The following is a 25,139-nucleotide window of genomic DNA, read 5'->3' as shown; positions in this document are numbered from 1 at the left end:
GGACACACACTACTGAACTGCTTAACACTATATCAGATTCCAAATTCTCTTCAAATGGTATAAACCTTTCACCTTTTATTATGCCGAAGTAACTGCAGTAATTTGACTCAAGGTTTTGTCTTTTTAAAGATACTGTTAAAAAGAATATCCTATTCCTTTAAACAGTAATACAGAAATTTTTCTATTTCTCTTCTCCTAAATTAGAGAAGACTCTACGGTTTAGAATGCATTAATGTGAATGATTAAGGGCTGGAGACATGGTTTGGCTGGTAAAGTGCTTGCCCACTATAAAGGCCCTGGGTTCAATCTTCAGCACTATTAACAGAATAAAACAAAACCTGTTAGCTGGACATAGTAGCACATGTCTGCAAGTGCAGCTATTTGGGAGGCTGAGATGTGATGACCACTTAGACTAGCCTTGACAACACAGCAATATCCCAGTTCAATACAGAAGTTGTTTTTTAAAAAAAAAAACTGATTCACTCTCCCAAAGGAATAAAAATTCTTTTACTTTTTAAAAACTTTTTAAAATCTTTCACTTTGTCCTTTACTTATGATACTATCATGTAAGTATCATTTTGATTTTTTTTAAAAAGTCATTAGGAAGCACTTACCTAATGAAGCTAAATCAGAATATTGTCCACTGAGAAGAAACAAATCAACAGCTACCTGCTGACCAGAACAGTCCAAGGCTAATTTCTTATAGAAGTCAGTGGATGGTGTCAGGTGTATTTCCTATTAATGATAAATTACAAAGGAGAATTTTTTTAAAATCACTACATTATCAAAAATATAAATACACATCTATATAAACTAAGGTGTTAAAAACAATTATCTTTGGACATTCTTCACAAAGCTTTTGTTTACAATTGGATTTTTCATTATGAGATTTGTACTACACTTAAGGATTTTCTGAAACATTCAGGGGTGGGAATACACAGTTCAGTGATAGAACACTCACGAATACAGCCCTATATTCAATACCCACCACTGTGACAGAGAGCAGGAGCCACACACAGGCAATCCCAGCTCTCAGGGACATTAAGGCAGGAAAATCGAAAGTTCTAGCCTAGGAAACTTCTGAAGACCCTGTCTCAAAAAAAATGTTTAAAAACAGCTGGGGATGTAGCTTAGCTTAAAGGCCATGTGTTCAATCCCCAGTATCTATGGGGAAAAAAGAGAATAAAAAAATTTTTAGGGTTTTTTCTTTGCTGCTATTGTTCTTTTACACAAAAGAAATACTTCTATTATACTAATATTGTAATAGGTAACAACAATTATAACTAAAATGCTTAATATGCTATGCAATTCATATGCAATATAAAATGTCCTTTCAACTACTCTAAGAAATATTACCATTATTTTTACTTTACATAAACCAAAATAAAGGATCAAAGAAATTAAGTAACTATTCAAGTCCACACATCTAATAAGCAGTAGATCTCAGGCAGCTGATTACAGGAGTGATAGAACCAGGATAGTATACTGCCTTCTCACTCACTTTTGGGAAATATTGGTCTCAAGGTCTTAATAGTCAATGCACACAAGGTACTCAAAAGTAAACTGTGGTTGTCAACAAAACAAATTATGACAATTCCTAGCTAATTAGGTTCTCCTTTGTCCTTAGCAAAGCATATCCTCTTAGACTCCTAGAGTTTCTCATCAAAGCCAGCTGGATTGCCAGTGGCCTGATAAGAGACAGGGTGAATCACACAAAGAAAAATGTAATAAAATAGGTATGTCTACACAAAAGTGAAACACTGAGACTAGGCATACAGCTCTGGGGTAGAGCACTGGCGTAGTATGCACTGGGTTCCATCCCAGCACTGCAAAATAAAACAAAACAAAAAAGTGAAATTCTTTATCTAGTTCCCTATTTTCCCTCTTTCCCACAACTGAAAAATAAATTCTATAAAAACAAGCTCTGAGATTAAAGGGACAGAAAGCACCAGCGTACATCTTGTCACACACTTGGCAGCTCCTAACCTTAGCAGACGACCTTTGGTTGGGCTCTTCTCGTGGTTTCAGGGCTCCCACTCCAAGAGTTGGGAGCTGTGTTTGAAAGACAGATATCCGACCACCAGTTGGGGCCATTAGCTTAAAGGCAGCCTGAAGTGCAGGACCCAAGGCACTCTGGGTCTCCAGAGACTTGGTAAACATTTGCGGCAAAGTTTTCAGTAAACCTTGGACAAGCTTGTAAAATAAAGCAAGAAAATCCAAGAGTGTTACAATTGAATTTTCCTCCACAATAAAGCAGTATCTAATACAGGAGACAAGACAGTGAGTTATGATGGTCAGAGAATCTACAGACACTACAGTCAACAATGAAGTTGGTCAAATGACAAGAAAGCCATTATAAGTCAACCATATAAACTGGCAAGCAAGACATCAAAATTGGGGTCTTATAATTCTTGTACATGCAGCAGTCCAGCAAGACTATAAGTCCAAACTTTATCCAAAAACTATCACAGCTTAGAAATTTGATATACTTAAATGGTATGAAATACAGCTTTCTCCATCACCTCTACATGCTTTATTTGGTTAACTCTCAAAGTGAGTTTAACTCTTCCCTATTACAAAAATCTAAGATATTCAGTAACTTTGCCAACTAGCAGTATCATTACAAAAAAAAAAAAAAAAACAAAAACAAAAACAAAATTAAAACCCAACTACCTATTCAGGTTAGGTTGTACAAATAAAGAGAATTAATGGGGAAGAAATACTTTACACTACGGCACAGCGACCAATGCCAACAGCAGAGACCACAGACTTGCTAATTAAAATGTCCCCCTACGGCATATATGCATGTACAGGGTAGACGACACCCCTCCGACACGTTCTGTTCACCTCTCACTGTATTATGGCATGGCATTTTCCAGGCAGGGAATAAGAGTTTCTTCTGAACTGACCCCAGTGACAGACGCTCTGTGAATCAGAAAAGCAAAGGGCACTGAGAGCAGCCCAACTAATGTGCGTCTGTGTGGTGACCAGAAACGTTATCTCAGTGACCCTCCCAACTTCCCAGACCGCAGGCCAGACAGCCTTCTTCCTGGAGTTCCTCCTTCTGGAACAGCCTTGTCTTCTATCCTACTATAACTGCCTGCATTAGACTTAAAAATGACTGCAACTTGACAGCTATTCACCAAAATGAACTTCAACTAAGAGCAAATATAAAATGCTACAAATCTTAAAACTGTCAAAGAAAAAAGCAAAATGTTACTCAAAGTGCATTTCAAAAAGATGTTTTCAGTGTTTCAATTAAATATGGCAGATAGAAAACGTGCCTTACCTCTTTACTTTCATTTAAATTTACCAGTAAGTTTTCTGGCATAGGTATAAAAACATCTGAAAGAACAAGGGAAAACTTATTTTAAACAAAACACGTGACACTGATGCAGTTAACCCCACCCTTGAAAGGAAAGCTGTTTCCCCCACAAGCACAGCCCTATGTACCATCTCCGCACACCCACGGAGCCACCAAAGCAACAGGGATTCAGGGTTTCTGCTTATTGTCTGCAAACTTATGTAACAGAAACAGCCTTCCAATCAGAAAGCAGAACTTGGCAAAGTCTGTGCAAGTATTTTGCTTCTTAAAAACAACCACTTGGCATCTTGCTTTGTCTTCATTTGGCAAACCAACCAAAAACGTACTCTTGGCATTTAAAAAAAGGAAGCTAACATGACACACAAAAACTACATATCTTTCTGGGCATGGGGGTGCATGTCTGTGACCTAGCACTCAGGAAGCTGAGGCAGGAGGATCACTGAGAGTTCAGGGCCAGCCTGAACTACGTAATGAGACCCTACCTCAAAACAAAACAAAAATCAGGGTATTATGGCACATGCCTGTAATCCCAGCACTCAGGAGGCTGAGGCAGGTGATCTCGTGAGTTCAAGGCCAGCCTGGGCCACAAAGTGAGATCATAGTCAACCTGAACTGCACAGTGAAACCCTGCCTCAAAAACACAAAAAGAAAAAAAAAAAATTCCATCTTTATACAGAAGTAACACAATTCACCCATACCTCTGTCACTCAAACTCTGATGTTTTCTCATAAAGAAGGCCCACACAGGGGCTGGGGGTGTAGCTCAACTGGCAATGCACTCGCCTAGCAAATGCAGTACCCTGAGTTTGGTTCCCAGCACCACAAATAATAAAACAAAAGGTCTGCACCAAAACCTTTATGCAGGACAAAATCAAGAACATCAGGATGTGTGCAAATGGACCACTATAGGGGAGGCACGCAGAATTCACATTTATTCTGATTTAACAATTACATTCCTTTCCTTAGATGGGAAAAAAGAGAGAAGAGAACATGAATAGTAGAGAATTATAAGGAAAACTATTTTCTATATTTCTATATAATTTTCCTTATGCAAAAATAAGGTTTAAGTTTGTTAAACTTCAATAAATAATTTGAAACATTAAATGTTTAACTGTCATATAAAACTCTAGCATCTACTCTTCAAAATCTTTTTGTCTTTGAAGTAGTTATAGCAGCTTCATTAAGCTATAACTAACGTATCATAAAATTCACCCTGAAAGAGTTCAGATCTACAGCCAGGCATGGCGGTACATGCCTATAACCCCAACATTCAGGAGGCTGCGGCAGGAATACTGCTCTGAGTTCAAGCCCAGGAAGGGTTACATAAGTAAGTTTAAGACCAGCCTGAACTTGGAGATCCTGTCTCAAAATACAACCATAAATAAACGAAAGAATACAGTTCCAGACTGAGGTGAGCTTTGTGGTAGAGCAATTGCCCAACAGGTGCAAGACCCATTGCAGAAATGAAAAGTATATTTTAGTGATTTTATTATACATTCACAGTTATACAATCATCATCATTATATAATTCCAGATCTCTATTATCATCTCCAAAAGCAGCTCCAGAATGACTAATAGTTACTCCCAGTTTCTCTTTCCTACTCCAAGTTCTTGACAACTAATCCACTTTCTGTTCCCATGGAGTTACACATTCTGTATATTTCATATGAGGAGACCCAAACTGGACGTGGTCTTTTGTAACTAACTGGCTTGTACACTAGCATGTTTTCAAGGTTCATCAGTACTCCTTTCTTTTTCACTGCAGAACAGTGTTGTACTGTAGGACTAAACCACATTCTGCTGTTCTTTTGAGGAGAATCACTAGGCCATCCACAAACTCTGTTTAAGTTCCCGAGGAACCGCCACACTGTTTCCCGTTCCTCTTGCAGTTGCAGTCCATGAGGGTTCCAATTTCTCCATATCCCTACCAACACTTGTTGTCTGACTCTTTAATTTTAGCCATCCTACTTGATGTGAAGTGACATTTCACTGTGCTTTTTCATTTGCAATTATCTGGTAACTCAGGATGTAATGCACTTACTGAACTGTTGACAGATTTTCTGTGCAAGGTATTAGACACTTAACATAGGGCCCTGCAGAAGCTAAGAATACCATGAAGTGATAACCTCATTCCCAGGAATACTGAACCCTGAGTACCGAGTAGAGCAACACTGTTCAAATCTAAGGTCGTGCTATTGTCTTCTCATTGCTATATTACTTTAGGTAACCTAGGTATAAATCCCTTATCAGATACAATTTGCAAATACTTTTCTCCCAATTTGAGAGTTGTCTTCATGGTATTCATTTTATTGATGGTATTTATTAAAACACAAGAAATTTTTTTGGAGACACAGACTCACTGTATAATCAAGTAAAAACTTTTGGATTTTAAAGAACCCCAATTTAGGACTAGGGATTTAGCTCAGCGGTATGAGCGCCTGCCTTGCAAACCCACAGACGTGAGTTTGATTCCCCAGTATCGATTAAAAAAAAAAAACCCCAACTTATCTATTTTTTCTTTGCTGCCTGTGGAATTGATGTTGTACCTAAGAAACTGCTGTTTAATCCAAAATTCACTCCTGTTTACTTCTAACATGTTTATACTTTAAGTCTCCACTTGCTAATCTTCTGATAAAATATGCAGAATGCACAAGTTTCACCCTTTTAACTATTTTTAAGTGTATAATTCAATGGCATTTAGAATACTCCCAATCCCATCACCTATCTTCAGAACTTTTTCATTATCCCACAAAAAAACCCTCTTTCTCTCAATCCTTTCAATTATATTTTCTTTCTTTTTTTGGAGGGGGTTCTTTTTGAGACAGAGTCTCACTGCACAGTTCAGGCTGGCCTTGGCCTCACTTTGTAGCCCAGGCTGGTCTCAAATTTGCAAACAATTCTCCTGCCTCAGCCTCCCAAATGCTGGGCTTACTTTATTTTCTATCTCTATGAATTTGCTTAATCTGGATCTCTCAGATTAAGTAGAACCAGACAATATTTATCCTTGTGTCTACCTTATTTTGCTCAGCAAAATGTCTTAAAATTTCACCCATTCTGTAACAGGTATCACAATTTCATTGTTTAAAGCTGAATAATATTCCATTACTCTATGTGTACTATATTTTAATTACCTATTCAGCTACTGATGACTGTCTGAGAGCACTTCCATTTCCAGCTATTCTAATTAATGTTGCTCTGAATAATGTATAATTAATTATCTGTCCAAATCCCTGCTTTCCATTATTCTGGGTGTATAATGACAAGTAGCAATACTAAATCGTATGCTAATTTGACATTAATTTTGAAAACTGCCAGGCTGAGCTGGGCATGGTGGCACACACCTGTAATCCTAGCACTCAGAAGGCTGAAGCAGGACGATCCCTGCAAATTTGAGACTGAACTACACAGTGAGTTTAAGGCCAACGTGAAATTACATGGTGAGACCTTTTCTCACAAACACCAAAAAAAAAAAAAAAAGAAAAAGAAAGAAAGAAAAGAAAATTGCCCAGCTAATTTCCACAGCAGCTCCACCACTTTCCATTCCTACCATCAATGCATGAGGGCTGCACTGTTCCCACACTGTGCCAACACTTGTTCTTTTCCATGTGTTTTTCTTTAATCCTTCCTTCACCCTAAGAGCCATGAAGTGCTTCACTCTTGTGGGGTTGGTTTGTTTTCTACTGCTAAGGGTTAACCCTGGGACACGAGCATGCTAGGCAACTGCTCCAGCAGTGAGCAGTCATCCGTCCCTCCCTGCAGTTACATTAACGAGGGTGACACTGAGCACTTTTCCATGTCTTGGTGGCCATTTGTGTATCTTCTCTGCCTATTTGTGATACACAATTTGCAAATATTTTCTCATTCTGTGAGCTTTCTACACTGTGGATAGTGTTCTCTGACATACGACAGTTTTCAATATTAATAAAATCCAATGAGCTATCTTTTCTTTACTGCCTTCTTTATGGAATCATATGTAGGATATCACTGCCAAATCCAATGTTATAAAGACTTTCTCCTGTGTTTTATACCTTTAGCTCTTACATTTAGATTTTTAATCCATTTTTGGTTAATTTTCTTTTTATGATGTGGTAAGCATCCAACTTCATTTTTTTTTTTTTTTGCGTGTCAAGCTACCCTACAACCATTTGGTGAAAAACTTTTCCCCCATTGAATAGTCTTGGTACTCTTGTCAAAACAAAACTAATTAACTCAATCTCAGCACTGAGAGGTCAAGGCCAGCCTGAACTACATATTTCTATATAAACTTTGTCTCCAAAGTAAGGGGGTGGGCAGCACAGAGAACATGTTAATTAACAATATATGTTAGGGTTTATTTTGAGCTCTCTACATAATTTTTGGGTTTTCGTATCGATCCTTAAACATATATGCATTACCATGCATGGTGGCACAAGCTTGTAATCCCAGCACTCAGAGGCTAAGGCAGGAAGATCACTGAGTTCCAGACAAGCCTGGGCTACACGGGGAGTTCAAGCCCAGCCTAAATAACCAAGCGAGACCTTGTCTCAAAAAAAACAAGAACAAATATACATATATTTGTTGTTTTCCTTCTGTGGTGCTGGAAATCAAACCTGATGTCTTCGACATGCTAAGCAAAAAGGCTCAATTCACTGAGCCAAATCCTCATTTCTCAAGTACTTTCTAATGAAATGATTGGAAGAGTGCTAAAATTAAATTTAGTCTGATTGCTAACATTAACTTGTCTGTTTCCTCAGAATTCACTTCTTTACAACCTTGTTTCCTTTTCTATAAAGGGAGATTGAATTGAAGAATGCTTACAACTTCAAAAATCTAATGATTTTATATTCAGGCTTTTCATTTATATAGTAGACTTATATACACTTCTAATTTGCCATACAGTCATGAAATACTTTTAACATGAAACATTCCTAAGGCAGTTCACTAATTTTAAATGTATAATACATACCATCAATATCTGAAATTACTAGCATCTGAGGTTGAGAAAGACCTTCTTGAAGACTATAGAAATGAATTGTACTGTCAAATGTTACAAAGCCAATTTTTGTTCTTGTGTTGCCAGGAAGCCTAAAATCAAACATACAAATGAGTATTTTTAAAAACAGAGTCTTTTATAAAGTTTTCATATATATTTTAATAAAATATCTGTGAAATGACACATGAAATACCTAGTTTGTATTAAGGGAGACAGTCCAACATAAAACTATATCCAAAGCTCCCAGTTCTTACCTAAAAAAAATATCATACAAATATCCTACACATAAGCATAACACTACACATAAGCTAAGTAATCAATGAAAAACAGTAACACAGCAATCTAAAACCTGTTACTTCCCTATAATGGTATATATAATTACTTAGCAAGTAACATGTTACAAATGTATGTATGTATGTACACAACTTTACAGACAATTTAGTTATTTTATAAAAAATGATTCAGGAGCTGGGATTGTAGTTCAATGGTAGAGCACCTGCCTGGCACATGCAAAGCCTGGTTCCATCCCCAGCACTACAAGGAAAAAAAACCCTTCAAACCATTACTATATCCTAACTCTAACATGTAATACAGATTTAGATAGCACAGCTGTTTAAAAATTTTGCACAAACATCTTTTACATTATTTACTGACTCAAGTGGACTTTTGGAACATAATTACATCGCCTTTTTTTAGTGTTTCTTTTGTTACCGGGGATCAAACCTATGATCCTGCACTTGGCAGGCAGGCACTTACACTACTGTGCTAGATTCCCAGCTTTAGTGTTTATTTTGAAAATGAGTCAGTTTACAAACACTATTAGTTTCAGATTTAAACTAAATGAAGGCACTTACAAATCCAGATTGTCTAACAAACTCTGGCAAACTGAATTCAAGTATCCAGTTTCAACTGCATTATGAGATACGTCAAACACAAAGAGGTACACTGGAGGTTGTGGTGGTCGTAACTGACGAAAAGAGAAAAGAATCACATTAAATACATTTAACAAGATTACACTCCCTGGGCACGGTGGCACATGCCTGTAACCCCAGTACTCGGGAGGCTGAGTTAAAGGATCACTGAGAGTTCAAGGCCAGACTAAACTACAAAGGGAAACCCTGTCTTTTAAAAAAAAAAAAAAATTAAACTTAAACTTATTTGTTGTGTCTACCTACAACAAAACCTAAAATAAATATTATTTACACTCTGGCGATGACAGATAAAGTTACGTTACACTGTTTATATGTACGTACTTGAAAGAAAACTCAGTCTATGGCTGCCGTGCTCCACAGACGGTACTCTTTAAGAAGGGAAAACATGACAATCGGTCTCCTGCAGGACTGACAATGTCCAGCTGTTTGGCCTAAAGAGTGCTAACAAAGCTGTCTCCTTCATTGTTGTTTGATAACCTGTGTATTTATGTTACTCTGACTTTTCTATGTCAGCCTCTGTCTTACAATTAGGGAAATTACACCTATGAAAGTGATAAATTAGGCTGTTAACCAATATATTTCAGCTAAATTCCATAAACATGTAAGGCCCCACATATATTTTGTGAAGTTCCAAATCTAACAATTTATTTTCAGTTCAGTAAATTTATCAACCACAGTGAGTTAGGTACACAATATGCTACCTTTCTGTGTTTGTATAGAAACCACTTACCAAATTCCTAAAATGCAAATAAGCTAGGAAGAAGCAAAAACTTTTATAGTATAAAAAAAAAAAAACTTTTATAGTAAGTTTGTGAATTTAAAGAAAGCCATTTTTGCAAAATCTGGGAGATAAAAGAACTTAGGAAGGCAAATTCAAAAGAGCCACGCTGCAGAAAGCTATGACCAACCACTTAAATGTTACAAAATGTTTTCTCCATTATAACTTACTAGTGAAAGAAACTGATCCCTCATAAATTCCACGGTATAACAGATCCAACTGCCTAAACAAAACCACAGGCCAAGCATGGTAGCACACGCTTGTAATCCCAGCACTTGGGAGGCTGAGCAGGTGGACTGCAGAGTAATGTCTCAGAAAAACTAAAAGCAGGGAAAGAGACGTCCTTATCAGGCTCTGTACAATGTAAAGCACTGAACATCAATAAATAATTATTTTTTTTAAGACAGGGTCTCACTATGTAGTCATGCTGGCCTTGAGTCCACTTTGTAGCCCAAGCTGGCCTCAAACTCACAGGGATCCTCCTGCCTCAATCTCTTGGGTGCTGGGATTACAGGCATATGTCACCACGCCCAGCTCAAACATAAGTATTTTTTAAAATGTAAGACCTCGGATATTTTCACAAGTTTATAAAAATACTTGCATGAAGGTCTTTTCACAGTATTACTTGTAACAGAGAAAATACAAAATTGTAAATTTCTTGATAGACACCCAAGAAACTTAAGTAGAATTTTAGATAGGTTCTCACTTTGGAAATGTATACTAATATACAAACTAAAGACTTTTATAATGAACAAATATTATGCTTCCTAAATTTAAAACATAAATTCTGCTGGGTGCAGTGGCATACACCTGTAATCCCATCTATGTGAAAGACATAGACAGGAAAAGTCTAAATTTAAGGCCAGCCCTGGCAACATCCCAAGATCCCGCCTCAGAATAAAGAATATACAGAGTTGAAGACATAGCTCAGTGCAAAATTCCTAGGTTCAATCCCCAGTACCCATCAACAAAAATCCAAAACCACAAATGAAAAAGATGCATAAAATTTTGTGAACACTTATTATATTGTTTTACTTAAAATCCAGTATTATGAGTATACTGTATAGAAATGTGAAATCTTACCATGTATTCTGAAGGAGCCATAAACTCAATAGTAGCATTTTGAACTTCAGGTCTTCTGTGAGGTTCTCCATAAACTCTGGTCAAAGGGTTGTACATGAATTCTTCAGGAACTGGATAAAGTTAATGTATATTGATAAGCTAATCAATACTAAGATTAATTTAATATTCTTTACATTTGGTCACTTTCTTGAGTTTATAGTTTATTTAGTATTAAGTAATTAGTAATTTAGTATTATGGGATAAATTCATTTTTTAAATATTTTTAAATATTCTACTCAAGTTTCCCATGTACTCAACAGCCTTGCTTTTACAACTACAATCATGACTCTTTTCCCATCTTCTGATATCCATTTTGTTTTAATTCTTGCTAAAGCTATTATCCTAAAATAGCTTCAAAAGAGTATTAAAAACTCTCATTAAGTACCAATTTTTTCCCTAGATCTGCTATTATACAAGGGCATCAACATTTGACACATAAAATGTATAGTGCAGACATACCTTGAAAGCTATTTCAGAGATAAAGCCATTTCTCATTAAGATTTTCATTAATGAATGAGACATTAATTATTGAATCTCAAGAAAGTTAGGTAAATGAAAAAAGGTAAATGTACATCTTGCATCAACTGTATTTATAACACACTAGCACTAAGTATTTTCTAAATTAGTTATCACGATACCTTACTTTCCATTAATAACTTAAGAAAATAAATCCCTCTGTATTAGGCTGGGAACATAGCTCAGTGGTAGAGTACGTGCTAGAATAAGAATACACAGGGCCCTGAGTTCAAATCCTCAATACCACCGCCACCAAAAAAAAAAAAAAAGCCCTCTGTACTGTAAAGAGTGAGCTACAGTTTGTGAAATAGGGGTTTTTATGGCATATGAAAGGGCTTTTAACTTTTATCACAATTCATTTTGTACATCACAATTTCATTTTAAATACTCAAAAATTTGCATACAAACTGTTAAAGTACACAAAACATGCATTTTGTATGCTTATATAATACTTAGTATTAATATGTATTAATACTAGGCATACTATATATGTTTTCTAACTTACTATAGAGTAAAAGAATGTTTCTAATCTATATTCATTCTCTACTCTTAAAAAACACATACAAATATAAAATCTTTTTTTTAATTAATTGTATTGGTACATTTTAGATACACATAATATCATGTCATCATATGGAATTTGTACCTGTATGATATGTATCTTTACCTGTATGATATATATCTTGCTTTTTTCCTTAAAAACTCTTTACATTCCTCTATTTCAACTTTTTTTTTACTTTTTATTTCTCTTAATGAAATTTCCTTCCAAACAGACACCTATTTTAACGTGAATACTGGCATACCCGTTTTCACCTCTGATCTTGGAGAATCATTGGTGAGACAATGAGTATTCTCCAAGCACAGGTTATAAAACGGGGCGCTGTGTTCTCCCTTACTTGGTGGACGCTCTCACACTGTAGGTTGTACTTTTCCTACTTTCACTTGGTCCAAACTTGCTCTGCAGAGCCTGTTTCTCTTCCTACCTCTAATAAACATGGCTACCCTTTGTGCTTATTTTGACCACTTCTTTGCTTGAAACAGAAAGAACTAAGAAACCACCTCTAGAAAGAGACTCCAGCATCCTGAAACCCGGTAACAGATTTGGCTTAGCTAGCCAGGAGAACAGGGAAGACACTTTGGGCATATTTTTTGTCTCTCTCTAACATGCCACAAAGGTTTTCTCCCTTCCTTCCCCGTCTCTCTTGTCTGGGCTGGGAATCTGTGGCTCTCATGGCACCAGGAACAGTTTACAAGATGAAGGAAAGGAATGTATGGTTTCAGGTACACAGACCTATAGCTTGTTTGAAGTTTATTTCCCCTTTTCTTCTCTTTCCCATATTTAGTCACTGCAGATATTTCGTCAGTAAAGAAAAACAAGAGAGTCTGTTATTGCCCAGGTAATGCCTCCACGAGAAGCATGGAAATCTGACTCACTCCTCATACTTGGGTTCTACATCCCAAATATAATAGCAAGTTAGCTTCTTTCTCCCATTGAACAGACAGCCCAACAGTCACTAATTTTTTTTCTCATTGGTTTTTAAGTTCTTCTCTTCAATCCAGCCAGTGAGCTAAAACACCCCAAGATAGTTGGAGAGATTACAATCCCCAAGAAAGTGGGTCTACAACCCCTTCCAGCTGAAAGAAGTTACAGAAAACAGTGGCTTCCACTCCCTCACCACCCATAAAGAATTATGGGGACTGGCCAGGAGTGGTGGCACATGCCTGTAACCCCAGCACTCAGGAGCCTGAAGCAGGAGGATCACCACAAGTTCAAGGGCAGCTAGGCTACACAATGAGTTCAAGGCCAGCCTGAGTTATAAGCGAGACCCTGTCTCAAAAAGAAAGAAAAAAAAACCCAAAAACACAGAATTATGGGAATACTTGTCTCTCAAAAGGAAATGGGGCAGGAGATTGGGGTGTGGTACAGCTGTCTGGGGAAGTATATATAAGCTGTTAATCATAAAATCCCAGGACAGGACATCTGTCTCTCTCAGACAGAAGCTTTCTTTTTCTCAATAAATATATTCTGCTCTTAAACAAAAAATAAATAACTAGGGGCTGGGAATTTAGCTCAGCGGTGTAAGCACCTGCCTTGCAAGCAGGCAGTCGTGAGTTTGATTCCCGGTACCGATAAAAAGGAAAAAGACATAAAAAATAAATAAATAAATAAGTAAGTAAAAATCCCAGGACACACGCACAGAACCATTCCCAAATCCCTGCATGTGGACTTCTCTCGAGAACTGGGATGTTTTCCACAGATGGTCTACCCTGATTATCAGCCTGAAAAGTAAGTCATACAAAAAGGACAGTTGTCACTGAGCTTTTACCACCAGGTTCTCTCCTGCATGGTGGCTGCCCTCACCCTGCAAAGCAGTGACGGCAAACCTTTCAGAGCTTCCAACGACACTAACGTCTCACTGCGACACATACCCTGGAGGGTCATCCACTGCAGGTGTACTTCTTCTCCATTTTTACCTGGCCCAGTCTCACTCTGCAGAGTCTGTTTCTTTTCCTAGCTTTAATAAAACTTTGCTACCATTTAAAAACAAAGCTATGAAATAATTACTGAGGAAGGTCCCCTCCTCATTCACTTATGCTTTCAGCACTGCCACCTCCCTGCACAGAGCAGGGTGAATTAGGCAGCTGCCCTGCAGGCTTCCCTTCTCTCCCCTAGAGAAAACATATGAGGTTATTTCAAAGTAAAAACATTTAAGTTAATAACCAGGTAATGACATGAAATACACCAGTCATTATATACTCAACAGAAGAAATGTAAAGTGGTCTCAAAATACCACGTTTTGCTTAAAAAGCATTATTTATTTACAGGTATAAATTCACAGAGAAAAATGTCAGTGATGGTAGCTTTCTCTGTGCAAAAGGGCTGACCACAGGTAAGTTAACAGGGCTGCTTCATTCTTTTCTTTTTGAGATGGGGCTTTGGTGTGTTGTCATGATCTTCTGCCTCAGCCTCCCTAGCAGCTGGGATTACAAGCTCTTTTCTGTTTCTTTTGCCTCACTTTTTATTATCAGATTTTCCCACAGTGCAAGTAGAATGTAAAATAAAACAGCATACCATCATTGACTCGGTAACACAAGTTACACTTCCATCTCCTCTGATCAAGGAAGCTGACAAAAGGGTTGATGTATGTCCTGCATGAACGGCATCTCACAATTGTACTGGAGGTAACCACAGGCAATTGCTGTAAAAACAGAACTAAATTCTTAAAGGCAATGATCATTTGAGAAGACCAATATTAATCCATCCCTTCTAAGTAACTACTGGAACAATATAATTTTGGAGAAAACAAAACAGAATAAAACATATTCAAACTGCCATACAGCCTAGAAGCAAGAGGCCCTGACTTCAATCCCCAGAACCACAAAAAACAAAACCAAACATTTCCACATAAAGTCAAGCATGGTGTACACACCTATATCCCAGCACTCTGGGGGGCAGAGGCAGAAGGGTCACTGAGGTCAGGTAGGAAGATCACAAATTCAATCCCAACCTACACAATTTAGTGATTTAGAAAGATCCTGTCTCAAAATAAAAAGCAAATCAATAAAAACAAAAAAAGACCAGGGATGTGGCTCAGTGGGAAGGCCCTAGGCTCAACCTCCAATGGCAAAAAAAAAAAAAAAAAAAAAAAAAAAAAAAAAAAAAAAAAAAAAAAAACAACTGTCATGCAAAAAAACATATATAACTGAAAAGTACTGATTTTAAATCCTACTTTTCTCTGGCATCATCTGCATTAAAATTTGCCTTTAAAACAAGTACTTGTCTTCTCATTAAACATACTACAAGACCGAGACTGTGTATTTTCTGGGATAGACAGCAGAGTTCACAGGCATGAGATTCTAATACAATGAGGTTACTTCAAAGTTTGGGTTTTCTGTTTGGGACAAGGCTTCACACTGCAGGCAGGCTGGTCTCAAACCCAAGACCCTCCTGCCTCTGCCTGCTGTGCTGGGATCATGCGCATGTGACACTGTAGTAGCACACTGAGCCCAACTAGTTACACAGCTTCTGATGTGAAATGCCGAGGCCGACTAGCACTCACAAACGATGTGCTAGGAAGTTAAATTACATTAAAGGTTTCTCTCACACATATAAAAAGTTTACCCTACATATTAAAAGTTCTAAAACTATCATATCAAAAATCAGTAAAGCTAGGCATATAAGTCAGTGGTAGAGCACCTGCCTAATACGTGCAGCTGTAGCTTTGATCACAGCACTGTAAGGTTTAAAAAACAAAAATCACAAGAAAATAAAATCTCATCTCCAAGTGGAGTTTGGTTTGGGAAACACACACTAATCTCCAAGAGTACGCGGACCAAAAAAAAAAAAGTATATGTGGACATATGTCCAAATATCAGAGCCTTAGAACAAAAGAAATCAGATTTTTTACCCTTTTGGACTATATCTTTTTTACTTTATTTACTGACATGGGGCAACTTCCTGTGGCAATTAACTTTATACCAAGAATGGCAGAATGGGGACATTCAGGTAAAGTACTTCAATAAGTAAATAATTTACAACATATTAAAACAGTATTGTTCATGTATTGTTTTTCAGTACCCCTATTCTCTTTAGCACCTCTTGAATTTTTTAATAACGTACTTATTTTTTGTTGTTTTGAAGTGTTTGGTAATAAAATTTTTCATTGAATTATAAAGAAACCTGTCAGTGACTGCTTGGCGTGGTGGTATACACCTGTTATCCCAGCAATCAGAAGTCTGTGGCAGGAGGATAGCCATGAGTTGGTTCAGTACCAGCCTGAACAATGCAGCAAGATCCTGTCTTGAAAATGAATAAAAATATCAATCTAAAATATAGTGAAAAGCCAGGCATGGTGTACACACCTGTAATCCCAGCACTCAGAAGGCTGAGGCAGGAGGATTGCCACGAGCTTGAGGCCAGCCTGGGCTGTACACAGTGAGTTGAAGTCCTGCCTGAACTAAATACCGCACCCTGTCTCAAAAAACTAAAGAAAAAAAAAAGAAAGAAAATAAAAGGGATACAGAACAGGTGTAACAACAAAGGGGCACAAAGGAAATTTATCAACCATCAAGTTCCTAAAAACAGTTCAAATGCTACAAGATTCCTGAATTGCTGCAAAAAATCTTCACTACTAACTTTCTATAAGACAATTATTTTCACTAGAGAGACATACCACTAGATCTTTGAAAGGATGAAGCAACAGCCCCAGAGGAAGTTTGGCTTTATTCAGTAAGGCCTGAGTCTGAGGAATGCTAGTCAGCGTGCATCGAAATAACCTGTATCAAGGTAAAAAGTACATGTTACTTAATGTTACTATTATTTTCACAAACATACCCAAAGGATTTAAATGAGGCACATCTTAACATTAAATCAAGCTGGGTCTGGTGGCACACTTGGGAAGGTGAAGAGGGAGAATTATATTAAGGTCAGCATGACCAGCCTGAGAGCCACACAGTGAGTTTAAGGCCAGCCTGGACCACTTAGTGAGACCGTATCTCAAAATAACAAAAAAGAAAAATCAGATTACGGTGAAACATTCCAATACCTCCTCTCAAATTTTATCCCATTTAAATATTTAAATCTAATTCTTTTTTTTATTTATTTAAAGAAAAAAAAACAGATAAAGGGTAGAAACAACACAGAATTTCTTTTTTCTTTTTTTTGTCTTTTTCATTTTTATTGGTACCGGGGATCGAACTCACGACCGCCTGCTTGCAAGGCAGGTGCTTATGCCGCTGAGCTAAACCCCCAGCCCCAACAATACAGAATTTTAGAAAAATAAATAGTAAGAAATCACCAGTCGATAAGTTACATACCGTCATCTTAGAAATAGTTGCTCGAGTTACAAAATTAAAGCATACAAAGTGATAGTCAAACAATGACACTGCAAACAGTTCTGCTCAACAATCCACCAAGAACTTGGTAATATGTCTATCAGTTCTACACACTTACCCTAAAGGGGGTAAGATTAAACATAGCAAAACAAAACAGTTTATAAGGAAACAATTTAAAGAAACATAGATTTCCAAGAAAGTCCACTGGAGATCTTCAGTGTCTACCTTACTGTCTCTAGTTTTCTTCCAAATAATTGCCCCCACCTTCACACACACTGAATATATACTGGACATTATAGAACTAATCAGATCATTACAGGATAATGAAGGCTTTTTAGGTCTTCAAGACCTGATTTTGGGGAAATCAATAAGTCTACCATAATGTTTCTCAGTCTCTTCATAGTAGCTGTCTTTATCTTTAAACATGCTGAAACTGAACATAAGAGACTAGACTAATATCACTAATATCACTCTGAACAGTGAATGACAGTATTGCTAGATTTCATATCATAATGCTACAGAATTAGCACTGGGTTTCTTAGTGTCTCTTCTTCAGAGCATCCGTTCATTACATCATGTATTATATAATCTGTTCCCATATATAGTTTAGAAATTCTTTCCATGTGTGACTCTCTACATGTATATCTATCCTTTCTGTATTATAGGGAAAAACAGATCAAAACAAGACAACAAAATAAATTCCTAGAAAAACATGAAATGAAAAAGACATATAGGACCACATTAAGTGATCTACAGTAATTACTATGGTTTCTCTTGTTATTTTCAATAGAATTGTCCACATCATCAGGCATAATGAACATAACATTACATAGCTGTTTTATTAAAAACACAACTTTGTGTTTTTGTAGATATTGTAGGACTTGAAAGCAATTAATAATCAAAACCAGAATGGGTATCTTTTACATCTTGTCATTTTCAGAGTAGTTGTCTCCACTCCCAGACTTAATACTATCATATTCGAATGAAATCAGTCAAGGCTAAATAGTGGTCTAGCGAACCAGCTTCAAATAAGAACAGTCATAGTAAGACAATGTAAGTAATACAGGGTTTCAGTTTAAGTTAATAGGAAATTAAGGATAGTTACCATGATATAACCTGATATTTTTGGGTTAGCTGTCTGTGCCCTCAAATCTAATATGGGCAGACAAGACCAGAACAAAATATAATCAAACTAAACAAAGCGATAAGACTATTGTGGCTCTTAAATCCTGATACACTATTAACAATGTCCTCTGCCTTCCTTTTTTAGACAATTCCTCCCTTTTCCCTATCTCAGGGTGCTTTGTATATTTTGGGCCCCACTAGCTCTTTTAGTTTTTAGATTAGGGGGCCAACCTGTTATCTATCTTGAGTGTTGCTAAACCTTTTTTCCCCTGACTTGATCTTGAGCTGTACTCCTTTACTTACTAAAGTCACAAGGTTGTCCTTCCTTCTAGCTGTGTAGTTCTACACTGCCCTAAAGTCTCATAGCTTTCCAGTCTATCTGTGGCTGCTGGAGAAGTAATCCCTATTTCTCTCTGGTTTCCTGTCTGGATTTATTAACCCTCTTTCAGGTTGAGTATATCTCCTATTCATAGCATCTCGACGGATCCTGCCTCCTAGTCTACTCTGCCTGTGTTTCTTTTTTTGTTAGTGTATCAGGGCTAACTATATTAAAGATTATAGCTTACCGTCTCTGCCTTGTTTCTGCTATTTTATCCTTCTGTCATTATTTGTCCACTTTGCTCCTTCATTCCACTGTCTGCCCTGTTCACTGAGGCCTTTCTGTCACTGTTGCTAGAATCCTGGTTTTTCCTCTCTCTCTCTCTGGAATGTCCTTCAGTATTTTTTGTAGGGTTGGGTTGGTGGCCATGAACTCCCACAGTTCCTCCTTGTCTTGGAAACATCTTAATTTCTACATTAATTTTGAGAGAGAGTTTTTCTGGGTACATCAGTCTTGGTTGGAAGTTATTTTCTTTCAGGGCCTGGACTATTCCCCACCAGGCTCTTCTCGATTTGAGAGTTTGTGTTGATAAGTCTGTCATTATTTTGATATAATTTTTCCGTTGTAGGTTATCTGCTTCTTTTCTCTGGCTGCTTTTAATGTTCTGTTCTTGTGGTGGATTTCTGGAATCTTGATTGTTATATGTCTGAGTGTAGATCTGTTTTGATCTGTTTCCAGGTGCCTAGAGTTCTGTATGCCTCCTTTATCTGGATATCATTTCTTTTTCCTATGCTTGGGAAGTTTTCCTTAATTATATCTGTGAATATTCTTTGTAGTTCATTTGTAGTTACTCCTGCTACTTTGCTCACATTTTTTATTAAGTTATAAATCCTCTTGTCATCTTCTAGCCTTTGAATTGTTTCTTCCTGGTTCCTTGTTATTTTTAAGAGATCTTTTCTTTCGCGATCATATACCACAAATCTCTCTTCCAAGTTTCAAAAGGCAGACTTTAGTTTCTGTCAAGGCATTTTGGCAGCTTTCAATGGAGTTTTTAGTTTCCTGGTAGTCTCTTTGGTTCTGTTTCATGTATTCTAGATTTTGTTTATATTCTTCATGAAAGGTTTCTCTTCCTTTTCCGATTTCCTCTGTTCTTCCATCTGTGTTCTCTTGGGAGGGGCTTATCATTTCTTTAATCTTTTTATATCTTGCCTCACTTGATCAGAAGTAGTTTTAAATTTGTCTATGAAGTCATGAAGGTATTTCTTTATGTCCACTGAAGCTGTATCTAATATTACATGATTACTGCATTGTTTCTCTTCTGTATTTATCTCTCCCGAGCTTGTTTATCCAGGGTCAGTGGCTGGAGGTTTTTTTTTTTATTTCTATCTCTTGTCATGTTTCTGGTTTCTTTCAGACAGGTATGTCTGGGGGGGTGTCTCTGGCCCTCTCCATGTTGCTTAGGGTCTTTCTGAAGTGTGCTGACTAGGGTTTTGCTGTCCTCCCCAAATTGCTGTTACCTGAGATATCTTTAAACTCCCTCCCAGGGGCTTGGGATGGTGTGAGGACACTCACCCCAGGCAGCCCAGTCCAGAGTTCAGAGTGTAGGCAGGCAGGCCCAATTCCCAAAGCTGGTCGATCACAGCAGGAAACTGGAAAGTTCTGGTTCTATATTTTTGATTATTGTCTGAAGAGGTGTTTTCAGAAGCAGCTTCTCTAGGGTCAATTTGCAGCGGCAGCTCTATGGGGCTTCAGTCTCATGGGCCTGGGAGTAGCGAAGACACACTTGCCTGCCTGGGGACTTCAGCGCACTCCAGGAGTGGCGGCCTGGGCACTCCACGGGTGGCGGCCTGTTCAGGGCTGGATGCTGTGGGCTCAGGTCCTCGCATGAGCGGTGAGTGCGAAGGTGGCAATGCATTCCAGCAATGCGGTCCCAAGCCTGCAGGGCCGCAACGTGGCCTCTTCCTCACTCCCTCCTGGAGGCCGCTGGATCCAGGGAGGCGGCAATGGTGGCAGGGGCAGGGGAACCTGTGGGTGGCGAGTCGTTTCACTCCCCCAGCCTCTGTTGAGCCCCTGGCAGCAGAGTTGCAGGCAGTGGCTGGAGCGCACGGGGATGGCCCGTCCTGGTATGTTTTACCGGCAGCCTGGAGGCGCTCAGGGCTGCCCCGTGGCCCAGACAGCCAGGAGTGTATGTTTGATTCGTTTTTCTCACCTTAGTTTCTTCTTGGGACGAGGGAATTCCTCTCCCTCTGTTCAGGGCTCTCCATATTGCATTATGTTCTAAGTTGACTATCTCATGGAGCCACTGCAGCTGGCTGTTATCTATCTGCTATCTTAGCTCTGCCTCCTAAATCTAATTCCTTCTTAAAAATAGAGTAGATGGCTACCTTGTATTATTCATTTAAAATACAATCTCTTCTTGGTTTGAACACACTAGTCTCTAGACTATTTAATGACTTGTTTTTAGTCATATAAATCTAGATTATAGTAGTATTACTTGATGATGACAAAAACTTGCAAATGCAAGGTTTATTATCATGTTGTTTTGTTTGAGATGGTATTACCTAGGCTGGTCTCAAATTCCTGGGCTCAAGTGATCCCCCTACCTCTGCCTCCTAAACAGCCAGAGCTACAGGTGTGTGCTACAGGGCCCAGCCTACATTTATTATATAAAATTTCAGTTTGGCTAAGGGTTCTAAACATACTATTTCAAAATAATAAACAAAAAATAATTTCTTAAGAGAGTAACAAAATTCAATTTATCGGGCTGGGGATTTAGCTCAGTGGCATAAGCACCTGCTTTGCAAGCAGGAGGTCGTGAGTTCAATCCCTGGTACCGATAAAAATGAAAAAGACCAAAAAAAAAAAAAAAAAATTTCAATTTATCAGTCTTCATACATTTAAACTTATGGCAAATATTTAGGAAAAAAGTTCTAATTATGCTTGTACTAAAATGTATTTAAAGTGAGAACAAATAAGAATATTATATAGAATCCAATCTTTGTACTTTGGAATATAGATATTATAATGCTAATGAATATTACAATCTTATTAAAGCTAATAAGAGCAATAATCAATTCAGCTGTTATAACCCTGTTCCTTAATTTAGAACAAATTGCCATTCATAATGCCCCATTCCTGCAATCCCAGTACTTGGGAGGACTGCCAAGAGTGGGAGGCCAGCCTGGGCTATGTAAGTGAGTTCAAGGCCAACTTACACTACATAAAGAATCTCTGTTTCAAAAAACAACAAAATGAAGTTAATTTAGATCTAACCTCAGGTATGTAAGTAAGAGTTCTATCTTCTGTATTCAGAAATTTTTTTCATGTATTAACCTACTTGTATGGCCTATTTGTAACACCTGAAACAAACAAAAACCAAACCAAAATAAAAACACTAGAAGGTAGAATATGCACAACATCACATTTCATAAGAAACAACATCTGAAGCCTTACTCTGGGTTACAGTTGAGTTTCTGGATGTCTTCATGCAAATTTGGAACTGGAGGCTGTAAAGGTGTTGAGGGAAGCATCTTTCTTTCTTGAAGAAGATTGACGACACGTAAGCCCTCTGGATGCAGACTTAATCCACCCATGCTTGCAGTTAAATGATTAGCACCTAATGGAGCCTAAAGACACATTGATAATTTTAAAGTAAGTAACCTTTCTAAGTGTGTAGGTACTTGGTTCATGTCCTTCTTAATCACGACAGTATAACCTAGATCTCCTGGTTGTTATGGCTTATGCCTAGATGTCCCTGTAAAGCCTCATGCAGTCACAGGTGGGGCTTTTCAGAGGTGGCTGGGTCTGGAGCGTGTGATGCTGGGTTAAGGGTGTGTGATTACTAACTCAGTCCACTGACTGGTTTGGCACAGTTCTGGGTGTGCATAATGGGAATGTCCACATTGGGTGTTGAACACTACCTGTCCTAAGAGCCTGTAATCTGGATAAAACGTAAGGGGGAGAGAGAGGGCTCCTGTCACTACTTCACTGCTTGCTGTCCGACTGCCTTCTGCCTGCCATAAACTATTTCTCCTCTGTGACGATGCCCTTCTGCCACACCACTGACTATGAACTGAAACCTACATAAACTGTGAATTACAGGAAACCTTTTGCCCCTTAACTTTGAGTGTCAGGTATTTTGTCTCAGCAACAAGAAAAGCAATAAAGATGCTGAGCAATCTTTTAGTTCTGAAGAAATGAAGTTTTTTTAAATGGGCTACTAAAATTTTCAATATACCTTTTTTTAATTTTTTTGTTTTTGAGACAGGATCTTGCTATATAGTCCTCACTATATAAGAGAGGCCAGCTAGCCTTAAACTCATGGCAATCCTCCTGCCTCAGCCTTCCAAGGGCTGGGATTACAGGCATACACCACCATGCCTAGCCCAATATACCATCCTAAAGATTTCTTTGTATGTATATAGTTTTAACCAAAAAGTAGAAAACACACTGAAACAAAAAATTTACCTGAGGAAAGGCCTGGGGGCCACTTGGGTAATTCAAGGAAGAAGGTGGCATTCCAGTTGCACTGCTGGGTGGTGGTACGTTCTGATAGCCAGGTGGTAAGGAGGGATATGTATACCCAACACTTCGGCTGATTTGGGGATTCTTAGTAGCAAGCTGTGGTGTTGCTAGAAACAAGGTAACTTTTGAGTTCTATTTTATACTCCAGAATACTTTAAATTAACACATAGATCCATTAAACTTTTCAGGATTAATTTAATACTGCCAATTACCAATGTTAAAAAATAAAGACAAACACCAGTAACAAATAGTGATGATTAAAATTTAGTTAATGGAGACGTGACCATAAGTATACAAAAATAACTTTGGTATGGCTCATTTATTTTCATATTATGTAGTACCTTTCTGGGAAGACTGAATGGTAGACTGTAATGGTAGACAAGTGCACTATCACTGACTGAGCAATCTTTTTGGCCCCCTATCATGGACTAATTTTGTCTAAATTTTAATTTAAAACAACTTTAAAGATGAAAATTTAAATAAATCTGATGAAAATAGTCTATATAGTCAGAATCTCAGGATTGACAGGAGAAAAATATAATGAATAACTCTAAATGTAAGGAAATCAAAATTGTTTATCAGGAGGTATGGCTACATGACATGAGGTTTTCTTAGTTTTCTACAATGAGCACATATTACTTCTATAATCAGAAAAAAGACAAATAAAGCTTTCATAGTATCTCACCCAAGAAGCCACCTCCTTCAATTTCATCATAATTACTATGTGCCATCAGAGATCCACTATTGGTATTTGATGTAATACCTAAAAAGGAAGTTAATTAATAAGACACATTAGAGTGATCAGTATAATTCCTCTGAGAGATAAATTAATTTCTAAAATTCTAGATAATTTTCAAATAAATAGTTTAAACCATAGCCTATCAAAAATGTCAAATGTTAGGGGCTAGGGATTTAGCTTAGTGGCATAAGCACCTGTCTTGCAAGCAGGCAGTCATGAGTTCGATCCCCGGTACCAATAAAAAAAAAAGTCAAATGTTGGGCTGGGGATGTAGCTTGGTGGCACAGCACTTGCTTAGTATGTGCAAGGCCATACGTCCCATCCCCAGCATTAGAATATAAAAAAAAAAAAAAGTCAAATATTGATAGGCAAATGATATAGACATTTATTAAAAGAAGATATACAAATGGTCAATAAATACATGAAAAATGCTCACTATACTAATCATCAGGAAAATGCAAATCAAAATCAAAATGAGCTGGCATCTCACTCCAGTGTGAATGGTTATTATCAAAAAGAAAAAAAAAAAAAAAAAAAAAAACAAACTCTGGCAAGGAAGTGAAGAAAGGAGAACTCTTCCACACCAGCAGTAGAAATGAAGGTTAGGGGGCTGGAGATTTAGCTCAGCGGCATAAGCACCTGCCTTGCAAGCAGGTAGTTGTGAGTTCGATCCCTCGTACCGATAAAAACGAAAAAGACAAAAAAAAAAAAAAGAAATGAAGGTTAGTACAGTAATTACGGAAGAGTATGGAAGTTCATCTAAAACTGAAAAGTACAGACACCAAAAGCAGTATGTTTACTATAGAAATACACATGGGAGCCAAAACATGGAGTTCCCCTAAGTGTCCCTCAGTGGATGACAGCATAAAGAATTTGTGATACTCACACATAATGCATTACCAAGCCATAAAAACCGTAAATGCTTGGTAGGCATGGTGTGCAAGTCTTAAGCC

General features: G+C 37.7%; 1 protein-coding gene across 5 annotated transcripts in view; it reads right to left on the bottom strand.

Annotated features, from left to right (window-relative positions):
• The window catches only part of Sec24a (SEC24 homolog A, COPII coat complex component), an 82,465-nt gene that overhangs the window by 22,096 nt on the left and 35,230 nt on the right, over positions 1 to 25,139 (bottom strand). For 4 of the 5 annotated variants that reach the window (XM_063230664.1, XM_063230667.1, XM_063230666.1 and 1 more), the window contains 11 exons: positions 24,133 to 24,210; positions 23,391 to 23,554; positions 22,377 to 22,549; positions 16,819 to 16,921; positions 14,718 to 14,844; positions 11,090 to 11,199; positions 9,151 to 9,263; positions 8,270 to 8,388; positions 3,290 to 3,345; positions 1,987 to 2,193; positions 615 to 735 (listed from right to left, as the gene is read on the bottom strand). In XM_063230664.1, coding sequence (XP_063086734.1) covers positions 615 to 735; positions 1,987 to 2,193; positions 3,290 to 3,345; positions 8,270 to 8,388; positions 9,151 to 9,263; positions 11,090 to 11,199; positions 14,718 to 14,844; positions 16,819 to 16,921; positions 22,377 to 22,549; positions 23,391 to 23,554; positions 24,133 to 24,210 — 1,371 coding nt within the window. Of the gene's footprint in view, positions 1 to 614; positions 736 to 1,986; positions 2,194 to 2,219; positions 2,926 to 3,284; positions 3,346 to 8,269; positions 8,389 to 9,150; positions 9,264 to 11,089; positions 11,200 to 14,717; positions 14,845 to 16,818; positions 16,922 to 22,376; positions 22,550 to 23,390; positions 23,555 to 24,132; positions 24,211 to 25,139 lie in introns of those variants that run through there. The other variant, XM_063230668.1, reaches the window with a different exon arrangement.

This window comes from Cavia porcellus, unplaced genomic scaffold (assembly GCF_034190915.1).
Source record: "Cavia porcellus strain 051 isolate PalLab524CR breed Dunkin Hartley unplaced genomic scaffold, mCavPor4.1 scaffold_19, whole genome shotgun sequence".
Lineage (NCBI taxonomy): Eukaryota > Metazoa > Chordata > Mammalia > Rodentia > Caviidae > Cavia > Cavia porcellus.
This window is presented reverse-complemented; position numbering and strand designations above follow the sequence as displayed.